The sequence below is a fragment of the Protopterus annectens genome, chromosome 17.part0 (genome assembly GCF_019279795.1).
Source record: "Protopterus annectens isolate FY-2018-M chromosome 17.part0, PAN1.0, whole genome shotgun sequence".
NCBI lineage: Eukaryota > Metazoa > Chordata > Ceratodontiformes > Protopteridae > Protopterus > Protopterus annectens.
The window spans coordinates 251,705,727-251,730,587 of record NC_056751.1 but is presented as its reverse complement, the minus strand read 5'-3'; the positions used below and the strand labels follow the sequence as shown (position 1 = coordinate 251,730,587).

At 42.2% G+C, this 24,861-nt stretch overlaps 1 protein-coding gene across 1 annotated transcript in view; it reads right to left on the bottom strand.

The window, feature by feature from the left end:
• CSTF3 (cleavage stimulation factor subunit 3) overlaps positions 1-24,861 on the bottom strand; it is a 1,368,849-nt gene that overhangs the window by 84,053 nt on the left and 1,259,935 nt on the right. Inside the window, exon 18 of the mRNA XM_044059129.1 lies at positions 24,514-24,664. Coding sequence (XP_043915064.1) covers positions 24,514-24,664 — 151 coding nt within the window. The remainder of the gene's footprint in view (positions 1-24,513; positions 24,665-24,861) is intronic.

Genomic DNA, 24,861 nt, shown 5'->3' with positions numbered 1-24,861 from the left:
CCAGTGGGGAGGACACTTTTAAAAAGGAAATGTACAACCTTATAGGTATTATTCATTGAAAGGGGATATCCCCGCAAATTATTATTGAAAATCAGAAAAGAAGTAAAACAAAAAAGGACAAATTCTTTTGCCCCCATTTTAAAAAATAAGGAAATAGAAATGTTAACACAAGAAAAGAACATGAATCAGGTAATGTTAGTTCGCTTTAACGAACTATCTTTCAAATTAGAGGACATTATTAATAAATGTTGGTAATTTTGCCTTGAACCAGATACACAACAGAGGTTAGGGTCAAAACCTACTGTGGTGTTCAGTAGAGGTAGGAATATTGAAAACATGCTAGAAATAAAACATAGCAATGAAGCAGGATCATATAGATCTACTATGACCGAGTGTGGTGCCTGTAGTTCCTGTAAATTTATTAACAACGGACCCTATGTTTCTGTAACAAATACAAATTACACATTGAAGTGTCCTGGGAGATGCAATTGTAACTCCTCGATGGTGGTCTACGTTGCTACCTGCCTATCTTGTCCTGGGATTTATGTGGGAAAAACCATCAGAAGACTAAGGAAGAGGATACAAGAGCATGTGAGGGCTATCAAAAACAAGGATGTTCACAATGCTCTTTACCTGCACACCACCAACTGTTTCAATTTTAAGAAATTATTTTTTTTTTAGAATAGACAAGGTGACTTACAATGAGAGGGGGGGATGGTAACACTCTCCTAGAAGCAAAAGAATCTAACTGGCAATTGCGCTTAAATTCCTTAGTAGCTCCTTGCTTGAATGATTTTATTTCTTTAAAACCATTTTTAAAATTAAGACACAAATTGATTCCTTAATAGGAAAAAGAAAATAATGTAATGAATTTTATTTAGTAGTTTATGTAGTTTGGGAATTTTAGAATTGACATGAACAAGTATGTATTCAGTTGCTGTTGCAGACTACACCCTTATTGTGATTAGTTGGGGTAGTTTTAATGGATGGTATTTAAACAGTGGTTAATTATGCTAAGACAACTCTGAAGAAGCCTATATGTAATACAGGCAAAAGCGCTTAGTTGTGTTAGTTTTGTGCAATAAATGGGATTTCAGTTATCAGTTTGGTTGCGAAAAGTAATTTATTTCTTTTCTCAGTTTTTTAGTCTTTTGACTAATTTGCTATTGGTTTTAGTTGGTGTATTTTCACACCATCTGTGACGATATATCTCGTGGGCACTACTTAAGTACTGCATTGGCATTATCAGAACTTTTTTTAGGTTATTCCGAGGAGCAAGTATTATTTTATGATGGAAATCCTTTTGGGTGAGCTACTATCATCAATACAGAACCTAACTACTTTACTGCTGAAAGAAAGAACTGTTATCAATTTGAAGGTGATTCCTACCACTTCGCAGGTTGAACTTTTCATTATGCATTCTCCATTATTGGGGGATAACTGCCAAGAGACTGTTCGCATGGAAACTAACAGCAGCCGGCAACCCGGAAGAGATTTTACAGCGTGGTTCAGCATTCCAGAATTTGAACTAGGAGATGGAGAACTGGTGAACGCTAATAGACCCACGCTGAAACAACAGATAATGAACTTTGAGAAACTTTGTACAAAATTTCGTTCCATTCAGTTGGACAATGCTTTTTTACAAAAGCCTCTTTTGTTAATGCAAGTACCGAAGGGTTTACGTTTGTAGAAACTACCGATGGGTATCGAGAACAGCTCTGTGGCGTACTGTGAAATGATAGCCTTATTAGATAAGGCAGGACTTGAAATGTTAACTGTTATCATAAAAAACAATGACAGTAAGTTAAAAACCTTGGAAAATGAAATTGCTAGCTTAAACAAAAGTATTGTTAATGATTTATTGTTTGCTAACAATCAGGCTATGTACAACAAGGTATTGGATGATGTAGAGGGTTATGTTAAGAAAAATGTTTTGATAAAACAGTGCAAATTATGCAGAGATTCTGAAGAATATAAAAACAAGACTGCATATCCCAGTGGGCAGGTGGCACTTTAAGGGGAGGATTACATGACACCAATGTGAATGACCGAGTTAATCTAAATGGGGCTAACGCCCAAAGAACAGAAACTAGACAGCAGACAGAGCAAGGGCAAAATTCGAATCAAGAAGATGAAATTTTTTTAGAGGAGGACATGCAACCCAGGAGATCAGAACGTTTGAGAAATAAAACCAACAGGAACAACAGGACTGTTTATCAGGGGTACTACACACAGAACCAACAGAATGCACGCAATGGGAACACATGGAGGGGGAGGAATTACAGGAACTGGAATTAACTGATATTAATAGACAGTCACTCTTTTCTAACGATGGGTCAGGTTTGGTAGAACAAATAAGTGAAGACCACATGTTTGAATGTCAGGTGTTAACAAAACAAGATTTCACCATTTACAACTACAGTGATATACAAGTAACGACAACACACTTTGACCTATTGAGAAATGGAATGTCATTTGTTCCATCTTTCAGGACTGATGTAGCCAACATCCTATTGAGTCTGAAATTACTCACCAGACAATTGAATTTAAAGATGTTTTTTCAGGGAAACGAGAGTGATTATTCCAATGGACACCTCAGGAGAAAAAGCGTGTTTATACCCCCCCATAATGCAGAAGTAGCTATGTTTGAAAAAATCTGTGAAAAAGAAATTAGAAATACTCTCAAAAATCAAAAAGGTAGAAGTTATAATAATTTAACAACAGAAGAGGTAAAGTTTTGAAAGGATTGATTGATGACAAAAATTTACGCCTCATGACACCAGACAAAGGGGGAGGGGTGGTAATGAGACAAAATGATTATGCAACTAAGTTGGAAGAAATACTGAATGATTCCAACACATACGACAGAGTATCAAGGCATGAAATAAATAAAGCATATGCCTGGATTGATATTATATTGGCGGAGGCATTGTTGCATGGGGAAATAAGTGAAAAAGAGCATGAATTCTTAACAGTAAGTAACCCAAAAATACCAAATATTTTTGGTATCCCCAAAACAAACAAGAGTGTTTTCTAACCCCCCATTTAGACCCATAGTTGCAGCAAAGTGGTCAAAAACCAGAACCTTTGGCTGCATGGGTGGACAATAAAGCTGGTCCTTTGGTAAGAGGAATAGAACATATTATCAAGGACTCTTGGAACTGTCTTGAAAGGTTAAGAAACTTTAGAGAGGGACATCAGTACACATTTCTGCCCATTGATGTGGTCAATTTATTTACGGTTATTCCTCATGAAGCAGGATTACAAATGTTTAAAGACAGTTTGACAAATACAGGTCAATTAGATTTTAATAGTATACATTTGTTGACAGTTCATGGAAATGATTTTGAACAATAATTTCATGATGTTTGAAGGAGAACTGTTCCACCAAAAGGCAGGGGTGGCTCTGGGAGCTAAATGTGCTCCCACGTATGCAAATTTAGTCTTGCTTGATTTGGAAACCAAGAAAGTTTTGAATTCACATTTTAGTGGGAAAATTGCCTCATACAACAGATATTTGGATGACATCCTTATTTTGTGGAAAGGTACGGAGGAAGAAGCACATGATTTTGCCCATTATTTGAACAGAACAACCAATTTCTTAAAATTTACTAGTTGTTGGAGAGCAGGGGAAATTGATTTCTTAGATATTCATTTAACAACTACCGAAGGGGCCCTTGAGAGTTCTGTGTATAGAAAACCTACCTTCTCGAATACTTTATTACACTATGAAAGTAACCATCCTAAACATCAGACGAAGACTGTAATAAAAGGTCAGATGGTCAGGATCTCTAAGTTGAACAGTGGGGAGGGCACTTTTAAAATGGAAATGTACAACCTTATAGGTTTATTCATTGAAAGGGGATATCCCCTCAAATTATTATTGAAAATCAGAAAATTAAAACAAAAAAGGACAAATTCTTTTGCCACCATTTTAACAAATTATAAGGAAATAGAAATTTTAACACAAGAAAAGAACATGAATCAGGTAATGGTAGTTCTCTTTAATGAACTATCTTTCAAACTAGTGGACATTATTAATAAATGCTGGGAATTTTGCCTTGAACTTGATACACAACAGAGGTTAGGGTCAAAACCTACTGTGGTGTTTAGTAGAGGTAGGAATATTAAAAACATGCTAGAAATAAAACATAGCAATGAAGCAGGATCATATAGATCTAATATGACCAAGTGTGGTGCCTGTAGTTCCTGTAAATTTATTAACAATGGACCCTACATTTCTGTAACAAATACAAATTACACATTGAAGTGTCCTGGGAGATGCAATTGTAACTCCTCGATGGTGGTCTATGTTGCTACCTGCCTATCTTGTCTTGGGTTTTATGTGGGAAAAACCATCAGAAGACTAAGGGAGAGGATACAAGAGCATGTGAGGGCTATCAAAAACAAGGACGTTCACAATGCTCTGTACCTGCACACCACCAAGTGTTTCAATTTTAAGAAATTTATTTTTTTTTATAATAGACAAGGTGAATTACAATGAGAGAGGGGGGATGGTAACACTCTCCTAGAAGCAAAAGAATCTAACTGGCAATTGCGCTTAAATTCCTTAGTAGCTCCTGGCTTGAACGATTTTATTTCTTTAAAACCATTTTTAAAATTAAGACACAAATCGATTCCTTAATAGGAAAAAGGAAATAATGTAATGAATTTTATTTAGCAGTTTATGTAGTTTGGGAATTTTAGAATTGACATGAACAAGTATGTATTCAGTTGCTGTTGCAGACTACACCCTTATTGTGATTAGTTGGGGTAGTTTTAATGGATGGTATTTAAACAGTGGTTAATTATGCTAAGACAACTCTGAAGAAGCCTATATGTAATACAGGCAAAAGCGCTTAGTTGTGTTAGTTTTGTGCAATAGATGGGATTTCAGTTATCAGTTTGGTTGCGAAAAGTAATTTATTTCTTTTCTCAGCTTTTTAGTCTTTTGACTAATTTGCTATTGGTTTTAGTTGGTGAATTTTCGCACCATCTGTGACGACATATCTCGTGGGTACTACTTAAGTACTACATTGGCATCAGAATTTTTTTCAGCTTGTTCCGAGGAGCAAGTATTATTTTATGATGGAAAGCCTTTTGGGTGAGCTACTATCATCAGTACAGAACCTAACTACTTTACTGCTGAAAGAAAGGACTGTTATCAATTCGAAGGTGATTCCTACCACTTCGCAGGTTGAACTTTTCATTATGCATTCTCCGTTATTGGGGGATAACTGCCAAGAGACTGTTCGCATGGAAACTAACAACAGCCGGCAACCCGGAAGACATTTTACAGCGTAGTTCAGCATTCCAGAATTTGAACTAGGAGATGGAGAACTGGTGAACGCTAATAGACCCACGCTGAAACAACAGATAATGAACTTTGAGAAACTTTGTACAAAATTTCGTTCCATTCAGTTGGACAATGCTTTTTTACAAAAGCCTCTTTTGTTAATGCAAGTACCGAAGGGTTTACGTTTGTAGAAACTACCGATGGGTATTGAGAACAGCTCTGTGGCGTACTGTGAAATGATAGCCTTATTAGATAAGGCAGGACTTGAAATGTTAACTGTTATCATAAAAAACAATGACAGTAAGTTAAAAACCTTGGAAAATAAAATTGCTAGCTTAAACAAAAGTATTGTTTATGATTTATTGTTTGCTAACAATCAGGCTATGTACAACAAGGTATTGGATGATGTAGAGGGTTATGTTAAGAAAAATGTTTTGATAAAACAGCGCAAATTATGCAGAGATTCTGAAGAATATAAAAACAAGACTGCATATCTCAGTGGGCAGGTGGCACTTTAAGGGGAGGATTACATGACACCAATGTGAATGACCGAGTTAATCTAAATGGGGCTAACGCCCAAAGAACTGAAACTAGACAGCAGACAGAGCAAGGGCAAAATTCGAATCAAGAAGATGAAATTTTTTTAGAGGAGGACATGCAACCCAGGAGATCAGAACGGTTGAGAAATAAAACTAACAGGAACAACAGGACTGTTTATCAGGGGTACTACAAACAGAACCAACAGAATGCACGCAATGGGAACACATGGAGGGGGAGGAATTACAGGAACTGGAATTAACTGATATTAATAGACAGTCACTCTTTTCTAACGATGGGTCAGGTTTGGTAGAACAAATAAGTGAAGACCACATGTTTGAATGTCAGGTGTTAACAAAACAAGATTTCACCATTTACAACTACAGTGATATACAAGTAACGACAACACACTTTGACCTATTGAGAAATGGAATGTCATTTGTTCCATCTTTCAGGACTGATGTAGCCAACATCTTATTGAGTCTGAAATTATTCACGATACAATTGAATTTAAAGATGTTTTTTCAGGGAAACGAGAGTGATTATTCCAATGGACACCTCAGGAGAAAAAGCGTGTTTATACCCCCCCATAATGCAGAAGTAGCTATGTTTGAAAAAAATCTGTGAAAAAGAAATTAGAAATACTCTCAAAAATCAAAAAGGTAGAAGTTATAATAATTTAACAACAGAAGAGGTAAAGTTTTGAAAGGATTGATTGATGACAAAAATTTACGCCTCATGACCCCAGACAAAGGGGGAGGGGTGGTAATAATGAGACAAATTGATTATGTAACTAAGTTGGAAGAAATACTGAATGATTACAACACATACGACAGAGTATCAAGGCATGAAATAAATAAAGCATATGCCTGGATTGATATTATATTGGCGGAGGCATTGTTGCATGGGGAAATAAGTGAAAAAGAGCATGAATTCTTAACAGTAAGTAACCCTAAAATACCAAATATTTTGGTATCCCCAAAACAAACAAGAGTGTTTCTAACCCCCCATTTAGACCCACAGTTGCAGCAAACTGGTCAAAAACCGGAACCTTTGGCTGCATGGGTGGACAATAAAGCTGGTCCTTTGGTAAGAGGAATAGAACATATTATCAAGGACTCTTGGAACTGTCTTGAACGGTTAAGAAACTTTAGAGAGGGACATCAGTACACATTTCTGACCATAGATGTGGTCAATTTATTTACTGTTATTCCTCATGAAGCAGGATTACAAATGTTTAAAGATAGTTTGACAAATACAGGTCAATTAGATTTTAATAGTATACATTTGCTGACAGTTCATGGAAATGATTTTGAACAATAATTTCATGATGTTTGAAGGAGAACTGTTCCACCAAAAGGCAGGGGTGGCTATGGGAGCTAAATGTGCTCCCACGTATGCAAATTTAGTCTTGCTTGATTGGGAAACCAAGAAAGTTTTGAATTCGCATTTTAGTGGGAAAATTGCCTCATACAACAGATATTTGGATGACATCCTTATTTTGTGGAAAGGTACGGAGGAAGAAGCACATGATTTTGTCCATTATTTGAACAGAACAACCAATTTCTTAAAATTTACTAGTTGTTGGAGAGCAGGGGAAATTGATTTCTTGGATATTCATTTAACAACTACCGAAGAGGCCCTTGAGAGTTCTGTGTATAGAAAACCTGCCTTCTCGAATACTTTATTACACTATGAAAGTAACCATCCTAAACATCAGACGAAGACTGTAATAAAAGGTCAGATGGTCAGGATCTCTAAGTTGAACAGTGGGGAGGGCACTTTTAAAATGGAAATGTACAATCTTATAGGTTTATTAATTGAAAGGGGATATCCCCTCAAATTATTATTGAAAATCAGAAAAGTAAAACAAAAAGGACAAATTCTTTTGCCACCATTTTAACAAATGATAAGGAAATAGAAATTTTAACACAATAAAAGAACATGAATCAGGTAATGGTAGTTCGCTTTAATGAACTATCTTTCAAACTAGTGGACATTATTAATAAATGCTGGGAATTTTGCCTTGAACCAGATACACAACAGAGGTTAGGGTCAAAACCTACTGTGGTGTTTAGTAGAGGTAGGAATATTAAAAACATGCTAGAAATAAAACATAGCAATGAAGCAGGATCATATAGATCTACTATGACTAAGTGTGGTGCCTGTAGTTCCTGTAAATTTATTAACAACGGACCCTACATTTCTGTAACAAATACAAATTACACATTGAAGTGTCCTGGGAGATGCAAATGTAACTCCTCGATGGTGGTCTATGTTGCTACCTGCCTATCTTGTCTTGGGTTTTATGTGGGAAAAACCATCAGAAAACTAAGGGAGAGGATACAAGAGCATGTGAGGGCTATCAAAAACAAGGACGTTCACAATGCTCTGTACCTGCACACCACCAAGTGTTTCAATTTTAAGAAATTTATTTTTTTTTTATAATAGACAAGGTGACTTACAATGAGAGAGCGGGGGTGGTAACAATCTCCTTGAAGCAAAAGAATCTAACTGGCAACTGCGCTTAAATTCCTTAGTAGCTCCTGGCTTGAACGATTTTATTTCTTTAAAACCATTTTTAAAATTAAGACATGAATTGATTCCTTAATAGGAAAAAGGAAATAATGTAATGAATTTTATTTAGTAGTTTATGTAGTTTGGGAATTTTAGAATTGACATGAACAAGTATGTATTCAGTTGCTGTTGCAGACTACATCCTTATTGTGATTGGTTGGGGTAGTTTTAATTGATGGTATTTAAACAGTGGTTAATTATGCTAAGACAACTCTGAAGAAGCCTATATGTAATACAGGCGAAAGCGCTTAGTTGTGTTAGTTTTGTGCAATAAACGGGATTTCAGTTATCAGTTTGGTTGCGAAAAGTAATTTATTTCTTTTCTCAGTTTTTTAGTCTTTTGACTAATTTGCTATTGGTTTTTGTTTTGAAATAGCCTTTCCCTCTGCCCCTGCAGCAAATGCCATCAGCAGTTGTTCAGATTGTCTTCGAGGTTTAATCCTGTCCAAGTAGAATCTAAGTTGTCTGTGCATATCCAAGGAATGCAGAATCCATTCCCCTTTGTTCTGTGGATTGGGAAAGAATGTTGGCAAATGAATGGACTGATTAAGAGCCACACTGGATACCACCTTGGACATGAAGGATGGATTGGTCCCGAGTGACACCCTGTCCGCATGAAAGATGATGAAAGGCTCCACTGCCATAAGGGCCTGTAATTCAGATATCCTTCTAGCTGAAGTGACTGCTAAAAAGAAGGCTGTTTTCCAAGAAATAAATTTTAAGTCTGCAGTAGCAGCTGGTTCGAAAGGAGGTAGAGTGAGTTTTTCCAATGCAAAGTTAAGGTCCCATGCAGGGGTTGGGGCTCTCCCTGGGTGGTCTCAAGTTTTTTGCCCCTCTGAGGTACTGCTTGAGCAGAAGATGAGAGAAGAGGGGAGATTCTGTGTTATAATGAGCTGAAATTGCTGAGGCGTGTATTTTGATGAAGGAAAAAGACAGGCCCTTGTGAAGCATCTCAGTTAAGTATTGCAAAATCTGAGGTAAATGGGGCACTGCTGTGCTCATCCCTTGAGATTGGTTCCAGGCACAGAATTTTTCCATTTGTCAGCATAAGATTTTCTAGTACTAGGTCTCCTTGCCTCTAAGATGACATCCATCACAGGTTTGCTGAGGGATGAAAAGGGTGAATTTAAGTGATTAGCCAGGCTGCAAGGTTCAAAGTTGGAAGCTGAGGGTGCAGAAATTAGTTCTCCTGCTGGGACAACAGGGAAGGGGTTTGAGGCAGGTGCCATGGAGGTAACTGCGACACACTGCGCAGGGGGGGGGGTACCAGTATTGACACGGCCAGTCCGGAGCAATCAAGATCATCCTTGGTTTGTCCTGTTTGACTTTTAGTAGGACTTTGGAGAGCTGAAGCAGTGGGGGGAAGGCATAGACTGATAGGTTTTTCCAGTTGAAGGACAGAGCATCCACTTTCCAGGCTTGTTTGTGGGGAGTCCTTGTACAAAACTTGTCCAACTGGTAGTTCTGGGGGAAGGCAAACAGATCTATGTCTGGGCTCCCCCATTCACTTGTCAGTATGTTGAAAATCCTTGGTTCCAGTTTTCACTCGTGTGGGTCCATGAGATTTCTGCTTAGTCCGTCTGCCAGTGTATTTAATTTTCCTGGCAGGAATTGAGCTTGTAGGTGCACTTGGTAGCTCAGGGCTGTGTTCCACAATGCCATGGCTAGTCTGCAGAGGGGGTAGGAATGTGTACCTCCCTGCTTGTTTATGTACCACATAACCGTGGTGTTGTCCATCTTTACCATTAGTTGTCCTGGAAGAATGTAGTCCTTGAAGGCTGTCAGAGCATTGTGTACAGCTAACATTTCTTTCCGATTGATATGTAGGTGCATTTGACTTGGGTTCCATTTGCCCTGAATGCACTTCCCTGCCAGGTGAGCCCCCCATGCATAGTCTGATGCATCTGTTGTTAGGGTTTGGGCGGCAGGGGGTACTGTAAATGGTAGTCCCTTGTTTTGGTGGCAGGCCTCTGCCCACCAGAGGAACTCTAGGCATAGGCAAGGTATAATAGGAATCATTGTTTCCAGGCTGTGAGAATGTTGACTCCATAGGCTTTTTAGATACCACTGTAGTTTCCTCATATGCAGTCTTGCATATGGAATTAGAAGAATGCAGGAGGCCGTGAACCTCAAGGCTTGCAGTATTTGTCTTGTAGATAGCAGGGTTTTTGTGGCCACTTATTTGAAAGAGTTTACCAAATGAATTTGCTTTTCTGGCATAAGGTAAGCCATCTGAGAAGTTGTATTCAAGCTTGCTCCCAGGAATGTAATTTGTTGACAGGGTACCAGTTGTGATTTCTTTTCGTTTATAGTGAACTCCAGACAAGTAAGAACCCTTTTTACAAATGCCAGATGATTTAAAAGTATGCCCTGGCTTTCTGCCTGAATTAGGCAATCGTCCCGCTATGGGTATATTTGAATACTTCTTTGCCTGCAAAAAGCAATAACTGGAGCCAGGCACTTTGAGAGTACCCTGGGCGCAGTAGACAAGCCGAAGGGCAGTGCAGAGAACTGATAATGCATGCAGTCTGCCTTGAAGCATAGGTATCCTCTGCAAGATTTCCTGATTGGGATGTGTAGATATGCTTCTTTTAAATCTAGTGATGCCAACCAGGCGTCTTTGCCTAGCATAGGACGCAACTGATGAAGAGTCAGCATCGTGAATTTTGGTATCTCCAGAAAGGTGTTTAGAGTAGACAGGTCCAGGATTGGATGCCATGAATTGTCTTTTCTGGATACCAGGAAAAGTCTGGAGTAGAAACCTTGTCCCCTTTTCCTCTTCTGGTACCAGCTGAATAGCCCCCATGCTTAAGCAGGAAAGTACTTGTTTTTGAGCCTCTGCCCACTGATTTGGGGGCAGGTCTGGCCACCCATTTGGTGTTGGCAACGTGTGGAAATGAAATCTGTATCTCTGGGACACTATATTTAAAACCCATGCGTCCTGGGTTATGAGTTCCCAGTTCTTTGCATGAAGAGCAATCTTTCCCCCCAAAGGGGCGGTCAAAAGATAAGTGCTTGGTACTTTTAAAAGGAAGTCATTGAGACTGTTTACCATAGGGGGGTGTCTTGTTAGTTCTAGATTTGGAAGAGGAGGTCCCCCACTGCTTGGTTCTGAGAGTCCCCTGGGACTGAAACCTGGGGTATTTGCTGTGCCTGGGTTTGGCCTGAGAAGACCTGGAAGGGACCGGAAAGGACCAATTTTTAGTAGGCCAGTGCCTACTAAATCTAGGAGGTTGCACTTGTAAAAAATCTTTAACAGTTTGCATAGATTTAGCTTTATCTTCCATCTTTTTAAGAACTTCTTCAGCCTTGCTGCCAAACGGGCGGTCCTGATTTAAAGGAGCATCCAACAATTTAGCTTTAACATGATCAGGCAAAGATTGTTCCTTAAGCCAAGCATGCATTCTAAGCACCAACCCAGTAACAGCAGCCCTGCAAGAGGCCTCTAAAGAATCAAAACCACATTGCAAAGTATGTTTTCCAACTTGTTCAGCAAAATGCATTAAGTCCTGTAATTCTTTATTTTCCACACAGTCAGGAATCAACATCATTTTCTGTTTAAGCAGTCCAATAACATGTTGCTGATATTTTAACATATGAAATTGGCAGTTTAAAGCTCTGATTGTCAAGGTTGCAGAAGTATAAACCTTTTTACCCCATCTATCCAGCGCCCTGGAGTCTCTATCAGAAGGGGTAGGATTTTTAGCAGTAGAAGCCTTAATGCCCTTGGGCCCCTGAGAAATAGTCTCTGGATTTGCAGCAGGATTTTTGAAAATGAACTTTTGAAACTCAGGAACCCTGTAGTATCTGTCAGGTTTACTAGGAGCAGGAGGCAGGGAAATCAGAGGTCAAACTGGATTCCGAGAAAACATCATCAACAATGTCTACTACAGGAGGTATAGCCAAAGACCTATGATGAGGGAGAAGAAGGAAATCCCTAAGCCTCTTTTGAATCAGGAAATTCCTGGCTTTCCCAGTGAAAATGCTCCCTTAAAGTATGTAAAGTTTCCCCAAAAGAAAAGTCCTCAAGAGGGGAAGCAGAGGGAATGGAATCCTCTGGATCAGAATCCTCATAAGTAGGTATGGACAAATCCAGGTTACCAGAAGAGTCAGAAGAAACAGAATCCTGATCAGAAGATTCATAAGCAAGCTCAGCCCTAGGCCTCTTGGGGGGGGGGGTTGACTACCCCTAATTAGAGTTATTAGATCTTCAGCCATTTTTATCATTTGCTTTTTAGGCATAGGGGCCTGAGCATGTAGCCTGGGCATCGATTTTTTTAGACATGGATCGAGATTTAGGCCTTAGTAATAAAGGAGGTGTCATTTTAATATGTAAGTCTGTAGGCCTGAATACATCCTCAGAAGCCGGAGCCTGCACAGCAGCTCCGGACCCATACAAGGTAGAGACATCCGCAGGTTACATAGTTGAAGTATCTCGCGGCATACCGGACTCCGAATGGGTCTCAGTAGAGGCCTGCAAATCAGAAGTAGCGGGTATCAGGGGATGCGAAAGTGCCTCACTGAGTACCGGCAAACTGGCGACTGGCTTAGGAGAAGCGTCGTCAGCAGTTTTGGACCACGAAGGCCTGTCTCTGTCTTTATCTTTGCATTTTTTTGGAATCCCGGTAGTCGGATGGCTAATCAACGACATTTCTAGATAATTAAACCAAGAACCGAAATAATGAGAGGCAAAAATATAACGACGACGAATAGTGCGCTGATTAAAAAAAGCACAAAACCGACAGTAAGATACGTCGTGGTCAGGGCCTAGGCAAGGAATACAGTACGAATGAAAATCTTTATGGGGTATTTGCTTTCCACAAGTAATGCAATTAACTTTTACTGACATCGGTAAGGAGCAAGAAAAGTTTCCCCAACGGAGTACTTAGCTTTAAGTTGAAGACTTTGTAGCTGAAACTCGAAAAAAAATTTCAGGAGTCGGCTGACCGGCACTTGCGAACTGCTTCTGCTTCGGGCACCGCATGGCAAGAAAGACTGATGTAATGGCGTCGGCTGCATGTTTTATACCCCTGACGACCTGACGTCATGGAAGAAGAGACAGTAACCAACGCAGGACCCAAGACTTTGTTAATCAGGCTGACTAAGGGCAACCTGCCAGCAGATTACCCAAATGTAATGGCTGCAACAGTGAAACACGAAAAACATCTGAAAATGAGAGGAAGCAACAGAAAAGCGTAAGAATTTCCTGAATAGAGGGTGCATGGGAATGTGAAGGTATGCATCCTTTATGTCTAAGGAAACCAGGTAAGCCTGGGGGTAACAAGAGTGGGAACAGAGTTTGCAGGGTGAGCATCCTGAAGAATGGTACTTGAAGGAATAAATTGAATTGGGACAAGTCTAAAATTGGTCTCAAAGGGCCATCTTTCCTGGGAACTAAGAACATTCTTGAACAGAACCCTTTTCCTCTTTCCAAAGCGGGAATCTCCTGTATGGTTCCTAGTGCCTGCAAGTCTATAACAACTTGAGGGAAAAGGTGGATCTAGTCCTTTGGAGGTTGTGGAATCCCCATGAAGGAAGGAGTGGTATTCCAAGTCATGTAATAACCTCTTTGTACAATGGACAGGACTGATTTGTCTGTGGTAATGCTTGCCCAAATTGAAAGGGAGTAAGAAAGGCGATGGGAAATGGGAATTTCTGAACAGTTTGCCAGGTAGTCACAGACTACCTGGCTTGTCTAGAAAGGGGGCCTTTTGAGCCGAGGATGGCCAAGACCTAGAGAGCATCTGCCTGCATATGGTCTTCTTCTGTTACTGGGATGGTGTACAGGTCTTCCTCCTTACAAAATTAGTTCTAGAAGGGTAGTTCCTATGAAATTTAGGAACTGGGGAGAAAAAAAAAAAAAGTTATGTCCTTACCATAACGTTCCATGTAGAGTGTTCATCTCGCCTTTGTTCTTACACACGGGTTCGGAGCCGATCCTCGGCTCCGAGTCGGCCGAATTGCAAAGCTCTGAATCTCAGAGAAGCTTGAGACCAGCCCATATCCCACAATCCTCCCTGCCATTACTCAGATCTAGTTTGCAAACAAACCAGACCAAAAGATCCAACACCTGCGGTGCTAGAAGTATACACTCTCTTCAGCCATTCAGAGACACTCTCTCACCATAGCAATAACTAATGGTCTAAGCATATATCCCATGACACACGGGACCATATACCCCGGAAGGGGTCAAGACACGTCGATCAGACTCTAATCCTACCAGTTCTTCCAAACACGTGGGGGGGGGAAGGGAGGGAATGCAAGAACAAAGGCGAGATGAACACTCTACATGGAACGTTATGGTAAGGACATAACTTCTTTATGTAAGAGTGTTCAATCTCGCCATTTGTTCTTACACACGGGTAGCGTCCCTAGCTCCGTAACCCTGAGTGACTCATGGAAGAACGTTCCTAAGCACAGTGGAACCAAATGATGTCCTATCCTTGGAGACCTTGTCCACTCTATAATGAGTGATGAAAGTATGTGGCTTAGACCACGTGGCTGCTGCACAAATAGTGTCCAAAGGCAAACGAGCTGCATGAGCTAAGGAAATGGAGACGGATCTGGTAGAATGGGCCTTAGGTTTGGTGGGTAAGGATTGCTTTGATTTAGAGTATACAAATGTTATACAGTCAGCAAGCCATTTAGATAGTGTACGTTTAGTAATTGCCATGCCCTTTTTATTGTCTGCAAATGCGACGAAGAGCTGATCCGTTTTCCTGTAAGCTTTGGTCCTATCTAAATAAAATCTTAATTGCCTGTGAACATCCAACTTGTGCAACATATACTCCAGTTTGTTAGTATGGTTTTTGAAAAAGGTAGGGAGTTCTATAGACTGGTTAATATTCGTAACTGAGCATACTTTTGGAAGGAAAGATGGATTTGTACGCAAAGAGACCCTGTCTGGATGGAATATCAAGTAAGGTGGTCTGACCGATAATGCCTGCAGCTCTGATACTCTACAAGCTGAGGTCACGGCGACGAGAAACAGCGTCTTCCACGATAAGAACTTTAAGAGACATGATGAAGCAGGTTCAAAAGGTGGCAACATGAGTTGCGACAGCAGCAAATTCAGGCTCCATGGAAAGAAAGGTTTTCTGACAGGTGGTCTAAGATGGAAGGTTCCTTTCATAAAGACCTTACAAAGTCTGTGAGACATAATGGGAGAACCTTCCTCACCAATATGGAAGTTTGATATGGCCGCCAACTGTACTCTTAGCGTGGAAGTAGAAGCTCCTTCATGAAAAAGGATGGATAAGAATTCTAAAATTTTATGTAGAGGAGCTACCAAGGGGTCTAAATTCTGACTAGATGCCCAATATACAAAGCGTTTTCACTTACTCATATAGAGTTTAGTAGTGGAAGCTTTATGAGAAGCAACCAGAATGTGTTGAACTGCCGGGGGGGAGTAGATGAGACCTGGCTAGGCAGGGAAGCGGAGCAGCCAAGCTGCTACTTTGAGGGACTGTAGAGACGGGTGAGGAACTCCCGACGAATGTGTCAGTAGATCTGGTACTGGGTCCAGAATCCATGGTTCCTCTATTTGATGGGCTCGAAGAAAGGGGAACCATATTTGACGAGGCCAGAATGGGGCTATGAGTATTATAGTCCTTTCCAGGTTCCTGGCTTTCTGTAGAAATCTGGAAATCAAGGGAGTCGGTGGGAATGCATATAGGAGACCCGGGGGCCAATCGTGTATCAGTGCGTCCCTGGGGACATCCCCCGGAGGGGGTAGAAGGGCAAAGTAGCTTCTGCATTTTGCATTCAACGGGGAAGCAAACAGATTGCAGCAAGGCTGGCCCCATTTGCGGAAGATCTTTTCCGCCGTCTGTGAATTGAGGGACCACTCGTGAGGTAACAGGATGGCTCTGCTCAACCTGTCCGCAATGACGTTGGATGACCCCGGGATGTGCGTTGCTATCAGAAAGCGACCCGTGGACTCTGCCCATTGCCAAATTCTCATGGCCTCTCTGCATAGCGGGTAAGACCTGGTTCCCCCTTGTTTGTTTATGTACCAGACTACAGACATGTTGTCTGTCTGAACTGATACTGTTCCTAGAGGTAAGAGGGCTTGGAAGTGTTGCAACGCCAGGAACACCGCCCTCAACTCCAGAACATTTATATGTAGAGTGTACTCCGTGCTAGACCATTCTCCTTGGACTGTTCTTCCCTGAAAAAGGTCCCCCCACCCTATCAGGGAAGCATCCATGGTTATTGTGGCTGTTGGACTGGGTAGAACAAACGGATGACCCACAGTGAGGTTCTGATCGCGCACCCACCATGAGAGGTCCCGTCTGCAAGATTCTGTTATCCTGATCTTGTGCGCTAGGGGTAGGTGTTGGAACGACCACTGCGCGAAGAGCAGCCATTGTAGGATCCTCATGTGTAACCTTCCCATAGGAACTGCAATTAGTGCGGCTGCCATCAGTCCCAACACTTTTAACACCAGTTTGGCTGGGGCTTTCTTGCTGACCAGAAGAAGAAGAACCTGCTGTTTGAGTGTTGAAGCTCTTATTGGGGGGAGCTTCAGTAGTGTCGATCGTGTATTTAGGTCTGCTCCGATAGGTCTGCTCCGATGAAGGAAATACACTGTGAGGGCGATAAGCAAGACTTTTCGAAGTTTATGGATATCCCTAAGTGGGAACAAAGGCCGATTGTGTAGTCTCTGGCTTGCAATAGGCGACGCTCGGTGGTGGCGGTGAGGAGCCAGTCGTCCAGATAGGGAAACACCTGGAATCCTTGTCGTCTCAAGTGAGACGCAACTACTGCCATGCATTTGGTGAATACCCTGGGGGCTGAGGTGAGTCCAAAGGGCAGAGCTCGAAACTGAAAGTGACTGGCTCCCAGCCGGAAGCACAGGTGATCTCTGGACGGTCTGGTCATTTTGATGTGGTAGTATGCGTCTTTGAGATCTATAGAGCACATCCAATCGTCCTTCTGTAAGAATGGAAGAATCGATTGAAGCGTGACCATCCGGAACTTTTCCTTCTTCATGCAGTTGTTGAGATGGCTGAGATCTAAGATCGGTCTCCAGTCCCCTGTCTTTTTTGGAACTAAAAAGAACCTTGAGTAAGTTCCGAATTCTCTTTGGTCCGCCGGGACTGGTTGGATGACTCTGTTTTCGAGCAGCTTTGAAATTTCTACAGCTGCTAGCTTTCGCAGACGGGGTGGCACGTCTGGAAACTTTCTTTGTAGAGGTGGCGTTGAAGTGAAGGGGATTTTGTATCCTCTGGTTATAACGCTTTTTACCCAAGAATCCAAAGTAATGTTTAGCCAGGCCAGTGGGTATAAAGCCAAGCGACCCCCGACTGCCTCCAGAGCAGGACAGCCGGGCCTCCCTTCAGGAGTGCTGGAAAGGCTTCCCAGGGACGGAATCCCTTTTGCCTTGGTTATGCGGACCCCCCTCTGCCGCCGGGGCGGCGTCTTCCATTTCTACCCCCTCCTCTGCCTCTGGAGGGAGTATCACTCTGTGTGGTCTGGAAAGATCCCTGGTTCTTACGGAACCACATTTTTCCGCCTCGTTGCCCTTTGGGGTACGGTCTAGTAGGAGCGGAAAAACGGACCCCGACAGCAGACAGGGTCTTTCCCTCTTGCTCGCAACGAGTGAGAGTCTCCTTAACCTTGGGCCCAAAAAGTGTGGCACCATCAAAAGGGGCATTGGCAAAAGAAGACTTGAAGGCTTCCGCAAAGGAGCACAGCCGCATCCATGATTGTCTTCGAAGAGCAATCGCTGAATCTGCAGCTCTACTCGATCCCTCGGCTGCATACGAGATGAGCCTCATGGATGAGTTTACTATGGAGGTGAGGGTGTTAAGTTGTGCTGTTACTTTTTCTGAAACAGCAGCATCTGTGTTACCCTGGAGGGTATCTGTCATCTCCTTGATGAGATCCCTCTGCAAACGTGTGAAGTGGGTCAAATAGTTTAGCGAATGCATGGAAAAAGTCGCTGAACTAAAAATGCGCTTCCCATATCTGTCCATAGTCCTAGAATCCTTATTAGGAGGATGAACAGATGAGGAAGACTCAGACATCTCCTTTTTCGTGGCTGCCGCCACCACCATAGCGTCGACAGGAACTCCCTTGGTGAGATAACATTTATCTTGGGGGGCAGTGACGAACTTGTTTGGTTTCCTAGGGACTGGTTCCACTGTGTCAGGTGCCTCCCATGCCCTTCGAGCAATCAAATCCATTAATTCATCGAAGGGCGGAGTCACCCAGGAGGTAGAAGGTTGAGCCCCAAAAGCCTTCAGCAGCACCGACTCGTCCTCAGTGGGGGCTAGGGATTGCCAATCACCCCTCTGTTTCAAGATCTCCAAGATGTCTGCAAATGACACATCCTCCGAGGGTGATTTGGGGGACCCCTCTGCCTCATCCAAGTCGGTGTCAGGCGTTAGAGATTCCTGTGGGGAATCTATGTGCCTCCTCTTGCACAACCGTTTCCTCGGGACCTCATCAGAGGGGGCTTCTGGTGAGGCCTCCAAGGAACAGGGGGAACCCTCTGGGGGTGGCTGAGGCAGTTGGGCTCTACGCTTGGGATGGATCGTGGGAGCAGAAACAGAAAGTGGCCCTTTTGGGGAAGGAGAAGATTCCCCTGATGATGTGGTTGTCTGTGCAGACAATACCTTCCTCATAAGGTCAAAGGCCCCCAAACCCCTGGCCGAGGGCTCCCCCGGTTCCAAAGAACATGGAAGCATCCCAGACCCAGGTGCTGTGGGCTCCGACCCCGAGGACGGAGCCGAGCCAGTCTGTGCCGAGGCCCCGAGAGGGAGAGTCAGTACCGACAGGTCGGTATGACTCTCGGTCCCGGAACCGAGCAAAGACCGTCGGCTCCGCGACTCCCCTATCGGTTCCGAAGGAGTCGAAGTCAATGTTGTCGATCGTGCAATGGACGGTTTCGGCACCGAGGGCTCCACTATCATCAGGTCATCCTCTCCCGCCTCCGAGATCTGGATGGGTCTCGAAGGAGGACCCGTTGGAGATATGGGGAGGTCTTCTAGTTTCGACGCCAACTGGGAGGAAACTGCAATTAACTTGGAAAGGGCCGTGTTTTCCATGAGTTTCTGCACGACATGATCCACATCTGTCTCAGACAAAGGTCTGGAAGAACGGGTCGAAGGAGCCGAAGATGGCACCGACCGAAGAATGGACGGTGGTGGCAGTTCCGACACCGGTTCCAAGATCTGGGGCTCCGGAAAAGATAAATGTTCGACGCTCGGCCCCGAGATCTGTGGAACCGGCGAACGAACCCTAGAAGATGAACTCGGAGCCGATGACATGGGCTCCGACATCTTCGACCCCTTCGAGGATTTAGAAGCCTGATCCGACTTGTCCAAAGCCTCTTGAAAGGCAGGCTTCAGTAATCCTCTGTCTATGAGCTTCCTGCGCCTATCTGTCATGACCCTCCCGCTAAAGGAATGGCAAATAGAGCAATCCTCTTGGAGATGGAGAGGGCCAAGACAGTAGACGCAGGAAGCATGATTGTCAGTAATGGACATTTTCTGCCCACACTGACATCTTTTAAAGCCAGATTTAGCTTTTTCTGACATACTAATATAACAACAATAACTAATGAGTATAGAAAAACTGCTAATCCTATATGAATATATATATATATGTGGAAAGGGCTATATAAAGAAGACACTCACAAAAAACCACACCCAAAGCCTGAAGAAAAAAAGGGTGTATATATATATATATATATATATATATATATATATATATATATAAAACACACACATATCAGGGAAAAAATCAGTATCTTATCTGTAAATAGTAAGCAAAACTCAATTTTCTATCTGGTCCGAGCTCTCCTCGATCCGATCTGTTGCAGCGGCAAACTAGATCTGAGTAATGGCAGGGAGGATTGTGGGATATGGGCTGGTCTTGAGCTTCTCTGAGATTCAGAGCTTTGCAATTCGGCCGACTTGGAGCCGAGGATCGGCTCCGAACCCGTGTGTAAGAACAAACGGCGAGATTGAACACTCTTACATTATGTTTAAGCTTCTGAAGTTCTTTCCTTTCTCAAAGGGATTTGAAGAGGGCTGCAGCATTAGAACCAAAAAGGGCAGTATTGTCCAGAGGTGCATCCATAATGTTTGCCTTGAAATCCTCAGGCAAAGGCTGCAACCTCAACCAGGAACATCTCCTGATGACCGGATCAGATGCTGCTGATCTAGCAGACACTTCTGCTGCATCATAACTACACTTAGTGGAATGTCTGGTAACCTGGGAAGAGACTTCCAACAGAGAAGTAAGCTGGGTTTTTGCTGCAGAATTTGGGAGATTAGTCAGGAGTTTGGAGGCCTGTGAAAGTAGGGCAGAACATACTTGGACACTTGTGTCTGATAATTAATGACCCTGAAAGCCAGTGTGGAATTGGTGCAGACCTTCTTACCAATTCTCTCCTTCATTTTACTCACCTTATCTGAGGGGAGGAGATTGGTGGAAGGCAGTAATTTGGAAGTTTTGTTAGCAAAAAGAGAGAAAGAGATCACAGCTGGTTCTGCAGGAGGACATTTATACATGTAACTACTGTCCTCAGGCACCTTATAAAACCTGTCTGGCCTTTTAGGAACAGGAGGTTGAGAATCAGGATTTACAGATGCTGCAAGAAAAGCATCTTAAAAGGATGGCAAGACAGGTGGGATAGCTGAAGGAGAGTCAATTTGTAAGAGGTCATAATACCTCTTTTGTACCTCTGAGACTTGTGTGCCTTTCCACTTGAAGTGTCCCTCATTTTGGAGATAGCTTCTCCAAAGGTAATATCTTTTGCAGGAGAATCCTTGCCATTGGAATCCACTTCAGGGGAGGCATATTTCAGAGGAGAATCTTGAGTGCAGTAAGCTAGGAATTCATCAGAAGATGAATAATTTTCCTCAGAGGCCTGAAGTTCAGGAGATGGAGGAGGGGACAAAGGAGATGTTGGGGTAGGAGGATGCAAAGTGGAAGGCCTAACTGTCGGGAAAGCATTCAAAATCCCTTGAGAAAAAGCTTGCCACTCTGGGGTAGACTCCTGAGTGAGAAACATGTTTTTGTTTCCTCTTGAGAGGAAAGCCTACCCTGGGCTGGGAAGGAATAGTGGCCGTAGGCCTGGGCTCCAGATTGGACATCAGTAAAACCTCAACGGAAGCAGCAAGAGAGGTGCTATGAGGAACGTTAGACGGAGCGAGCAATGGTTCCACTTACCATCCAAAACGGACATCTGCAATACCTCTACAGATGTGCTGTAGGAACTCAGCTGTGTGGCTTCTAGATCAATACCTGCTGAAGGAAGAGAACTCAACACCGTATGTACCTCCAGGCCTTCACTGATCTCGAGAGGAACGTCCGAGATCAGAGGCACAGCCAAAGTTTCAGGCCTTACCTTTTTGCATTTTTCTTCAGAGGCTCACCTGATGGACCAGAAGTACCTTTCATACTTAGTGCTAGTCACTTCAGTCTCTGATTCTCAAGGTATAAATTATGGGCAGATAGTTGACTACTGAGTGTTTTGGGGATGAATGCCTGACAAATGGCACAGGCCTTATAATCGTGATCAGACCCCAGACAAAAAAAAAGACACCGGTCATGATTGTGTTTGTGTGGAATCTATCTTCCACAGTGGCACTTGCCATTCTTGGATGACACTAACCTTTAACAAGCATGCAGTAGCAAAAGTGTAAGCAGTTTCCCCAATAGGGCAATTATCTGAAAAGAAGATGAACTTTTAGTGATCAGATGGATGGATGGATGGAAGATGCTCAGACGGGCAGCACAGAAGTTCTGAGGATGATACGTGCAGATGTCACTTTTATGGCCAACACGTGGCTATTCTATGTGCAACGTCACACTTACCTTGCAGCAGCTTAAGTCTTTGGTATACTGGCCAGACATTAGGGTCGCCTAGGTGGAATTTTCCTCATGTTATGAATACTGCAACATGGGAATAGAAGGACATCTAAAAATCTTGTACCTTTTCTGTTAGAAAGTGATTTTCCTAACTTTGGGCCATACTGCCTAGGCCCAAGTTCTCTCTCAACAACTAAGCCACCATGCAGAAAGTGTGCATGAAGTTGATCTATTCAGACTACTAATAGGCAGATTCACTGCTTGATTTGTTTAGGGGAACCCATAATTCTCATTTTAGTTTTTATGCTGACTTTAACAAGGTGACACAAAACAGATAATCACTAAAAGCTTAAGGCACATTTTTCTTTGGTTCAGCTCTGACCACTGAGTCTCTTTCCTGGCACTCTATTGGTCCATTTGTTCCTCCTGGGAATCTGTGTTTATCCTTGACTGTGCTCTAACTTCCCAGATGTGCTAATTTATTTCCTTGTACTATAAGCACACACAGGGACATTGATGTTTCTATTCTAGGTCCTGCCCACATGGCTATCCAGTAGCCGACCTCCTCTACTCACTTGGTCTCATCATTAGGGCTGTCCCCTTCTAGTTGACCTCTTCATCACAGACATGTTTGCAGCAATCATCAGCCTCTTTTCTTCTACAACTGCTGCAACAAGATGAACAAGCTGCTAATCAAATGGATAACTTGGGATACGGTCAGGGTTTTATCCCTCTGTATCACGCAAAAGTTTTAGGCACAATTGTTGTCACCATCCATTTCTTCCTTTGATCATAAATCAGACCTTTCTGACTTTGCTGCTGAAATCAAGAAGTTCATATCTCTTCTTATTAAAAAAGGTTGTTGCTACTACTTCACCTGCTACTTCCACAATGTTTGAACTTGTTGAAGAGGGTTTTCTAGGGCTTTCTGTTCCAAAGACATTATTTAGGGAGTATTCATCAGAGACTAGGGAAACTTGTCAAAATTCCTGCTATACTGCTGTGGGAATCTTCTAATCCAGAATGTATAGCTATTCAATCCTAACTTCTAGACTTCTATACCACAAACATCCACATCCCCTTCACTCATCATTGTGACCTAGAACTGATAAAAATAATCTGTCTGAGGCTATTGTGAGAGCTTGAGAAAGAGATACTGAACCACTTTTTCCTGTTTCTTCCAACTTGTATATCTTCTGTAAGATATTTTGCTACATTTCCTTACAATAGAGTACAAACAAAAATGGCCTTTCTCATATAGTCTGAGCTCTTTCATTGTTCTCCTGACATTTCTTTTCCTATGTCTTCTCCTCCCATGCTATACCAATAATCAGCCCCTTCCAAATCAGTCAACATTTTTTTTCATCTACTGCACTTCTTGTTAAACCCCACATTGCTCTAGCATGACTGGGAGGTCTTTTCATTTTCTCCTTCCCTAATGGCTGATGGTGTGCTGGAGATGAGAACTGAATGGCTGACAACCCATCATCAAGGCAGTCCCAAGGGATGTAATTTTCTACAGTCTGTCACATCCTCTTGAAGCTCGACTTGTGAGCAGGTTAAATGAGGCACAGAATACCAACCTAAAGAATTGTGCATGTTCCTGCACAACTTATGTGACATGTTGTGTATGTCATTACCCTACTTGCTACTGCACACTTCCCTCCTCTCTCCTCTTAAAGGTTGCATGCAGCAACAGTTTGGAAGGCATCTTTCTACCAGTCTGCTCAGTTCCACCACCCTCTTCCTGGCTCCTCTAGTGTCCAGGTTGCTAGTTGATCCTAGTTCAACTGTGCCACAGTCAAGACTTCAACTACCTACATCAAGGAGTCAGCTAGTTCTCCTGACATTTAACAAATGTGTGATGCAAGCTCCCCTTGAACTGAGTACCTCATCACACAATGTATCTTTTAATAAAAGATGGAATAGACCTCTGCAAATTATATGGGCTACTCATTTTATTGGTTATACACGTGCTGCACTACTGAAAGAATTAGTACCCAATTTTTCACTACAAACAGTAGTTACCACTTTTGAGAGAGGACTGTCAAACAACACAAATTATAACATAATAACACATACTACTTTACATAGTGAATATACATTAAACATGTACATGTATACATAGTTACAGAAAATGTTACACAGGACTTGGCAGTTTATGGATTAAAATCAAATTGGGATTTGTTCAGAAAGAAAATATCATTATTATGTGTGGTTTAAAAATATATTTGTAGTTATTGAGCAAATCCAAAATAAAAAAAAAATGTTCTTACGTGCTAGATGTCTAGGCTGGAACGGTATCATCTGGTTTGTATCTGGTTTGGGATATTCAGGCTTTCTGTCTACTTCATCCTTCAAAACAGGTGCAGAAGGAGCTACAACAGGGTCTGGTAAAAGGGCTGCAAATTTGGCACGGGATACATCCTAAAAATAAACAGTTTCTTAATCGTAAGTAGAATCAAAAGTTTTCAGCAACATTTTAGTACAGGCAAAAAAAAAAAACAAACTGAACTCCATGGTATCTTGCTTTTGTTTATTTTTATTGTATTTTCTCAGTGTGGTAACTGGTAAGTAAAATGATTCAGAAAGGACAACCAAAATATAAAGTTTGTATGCAAAGA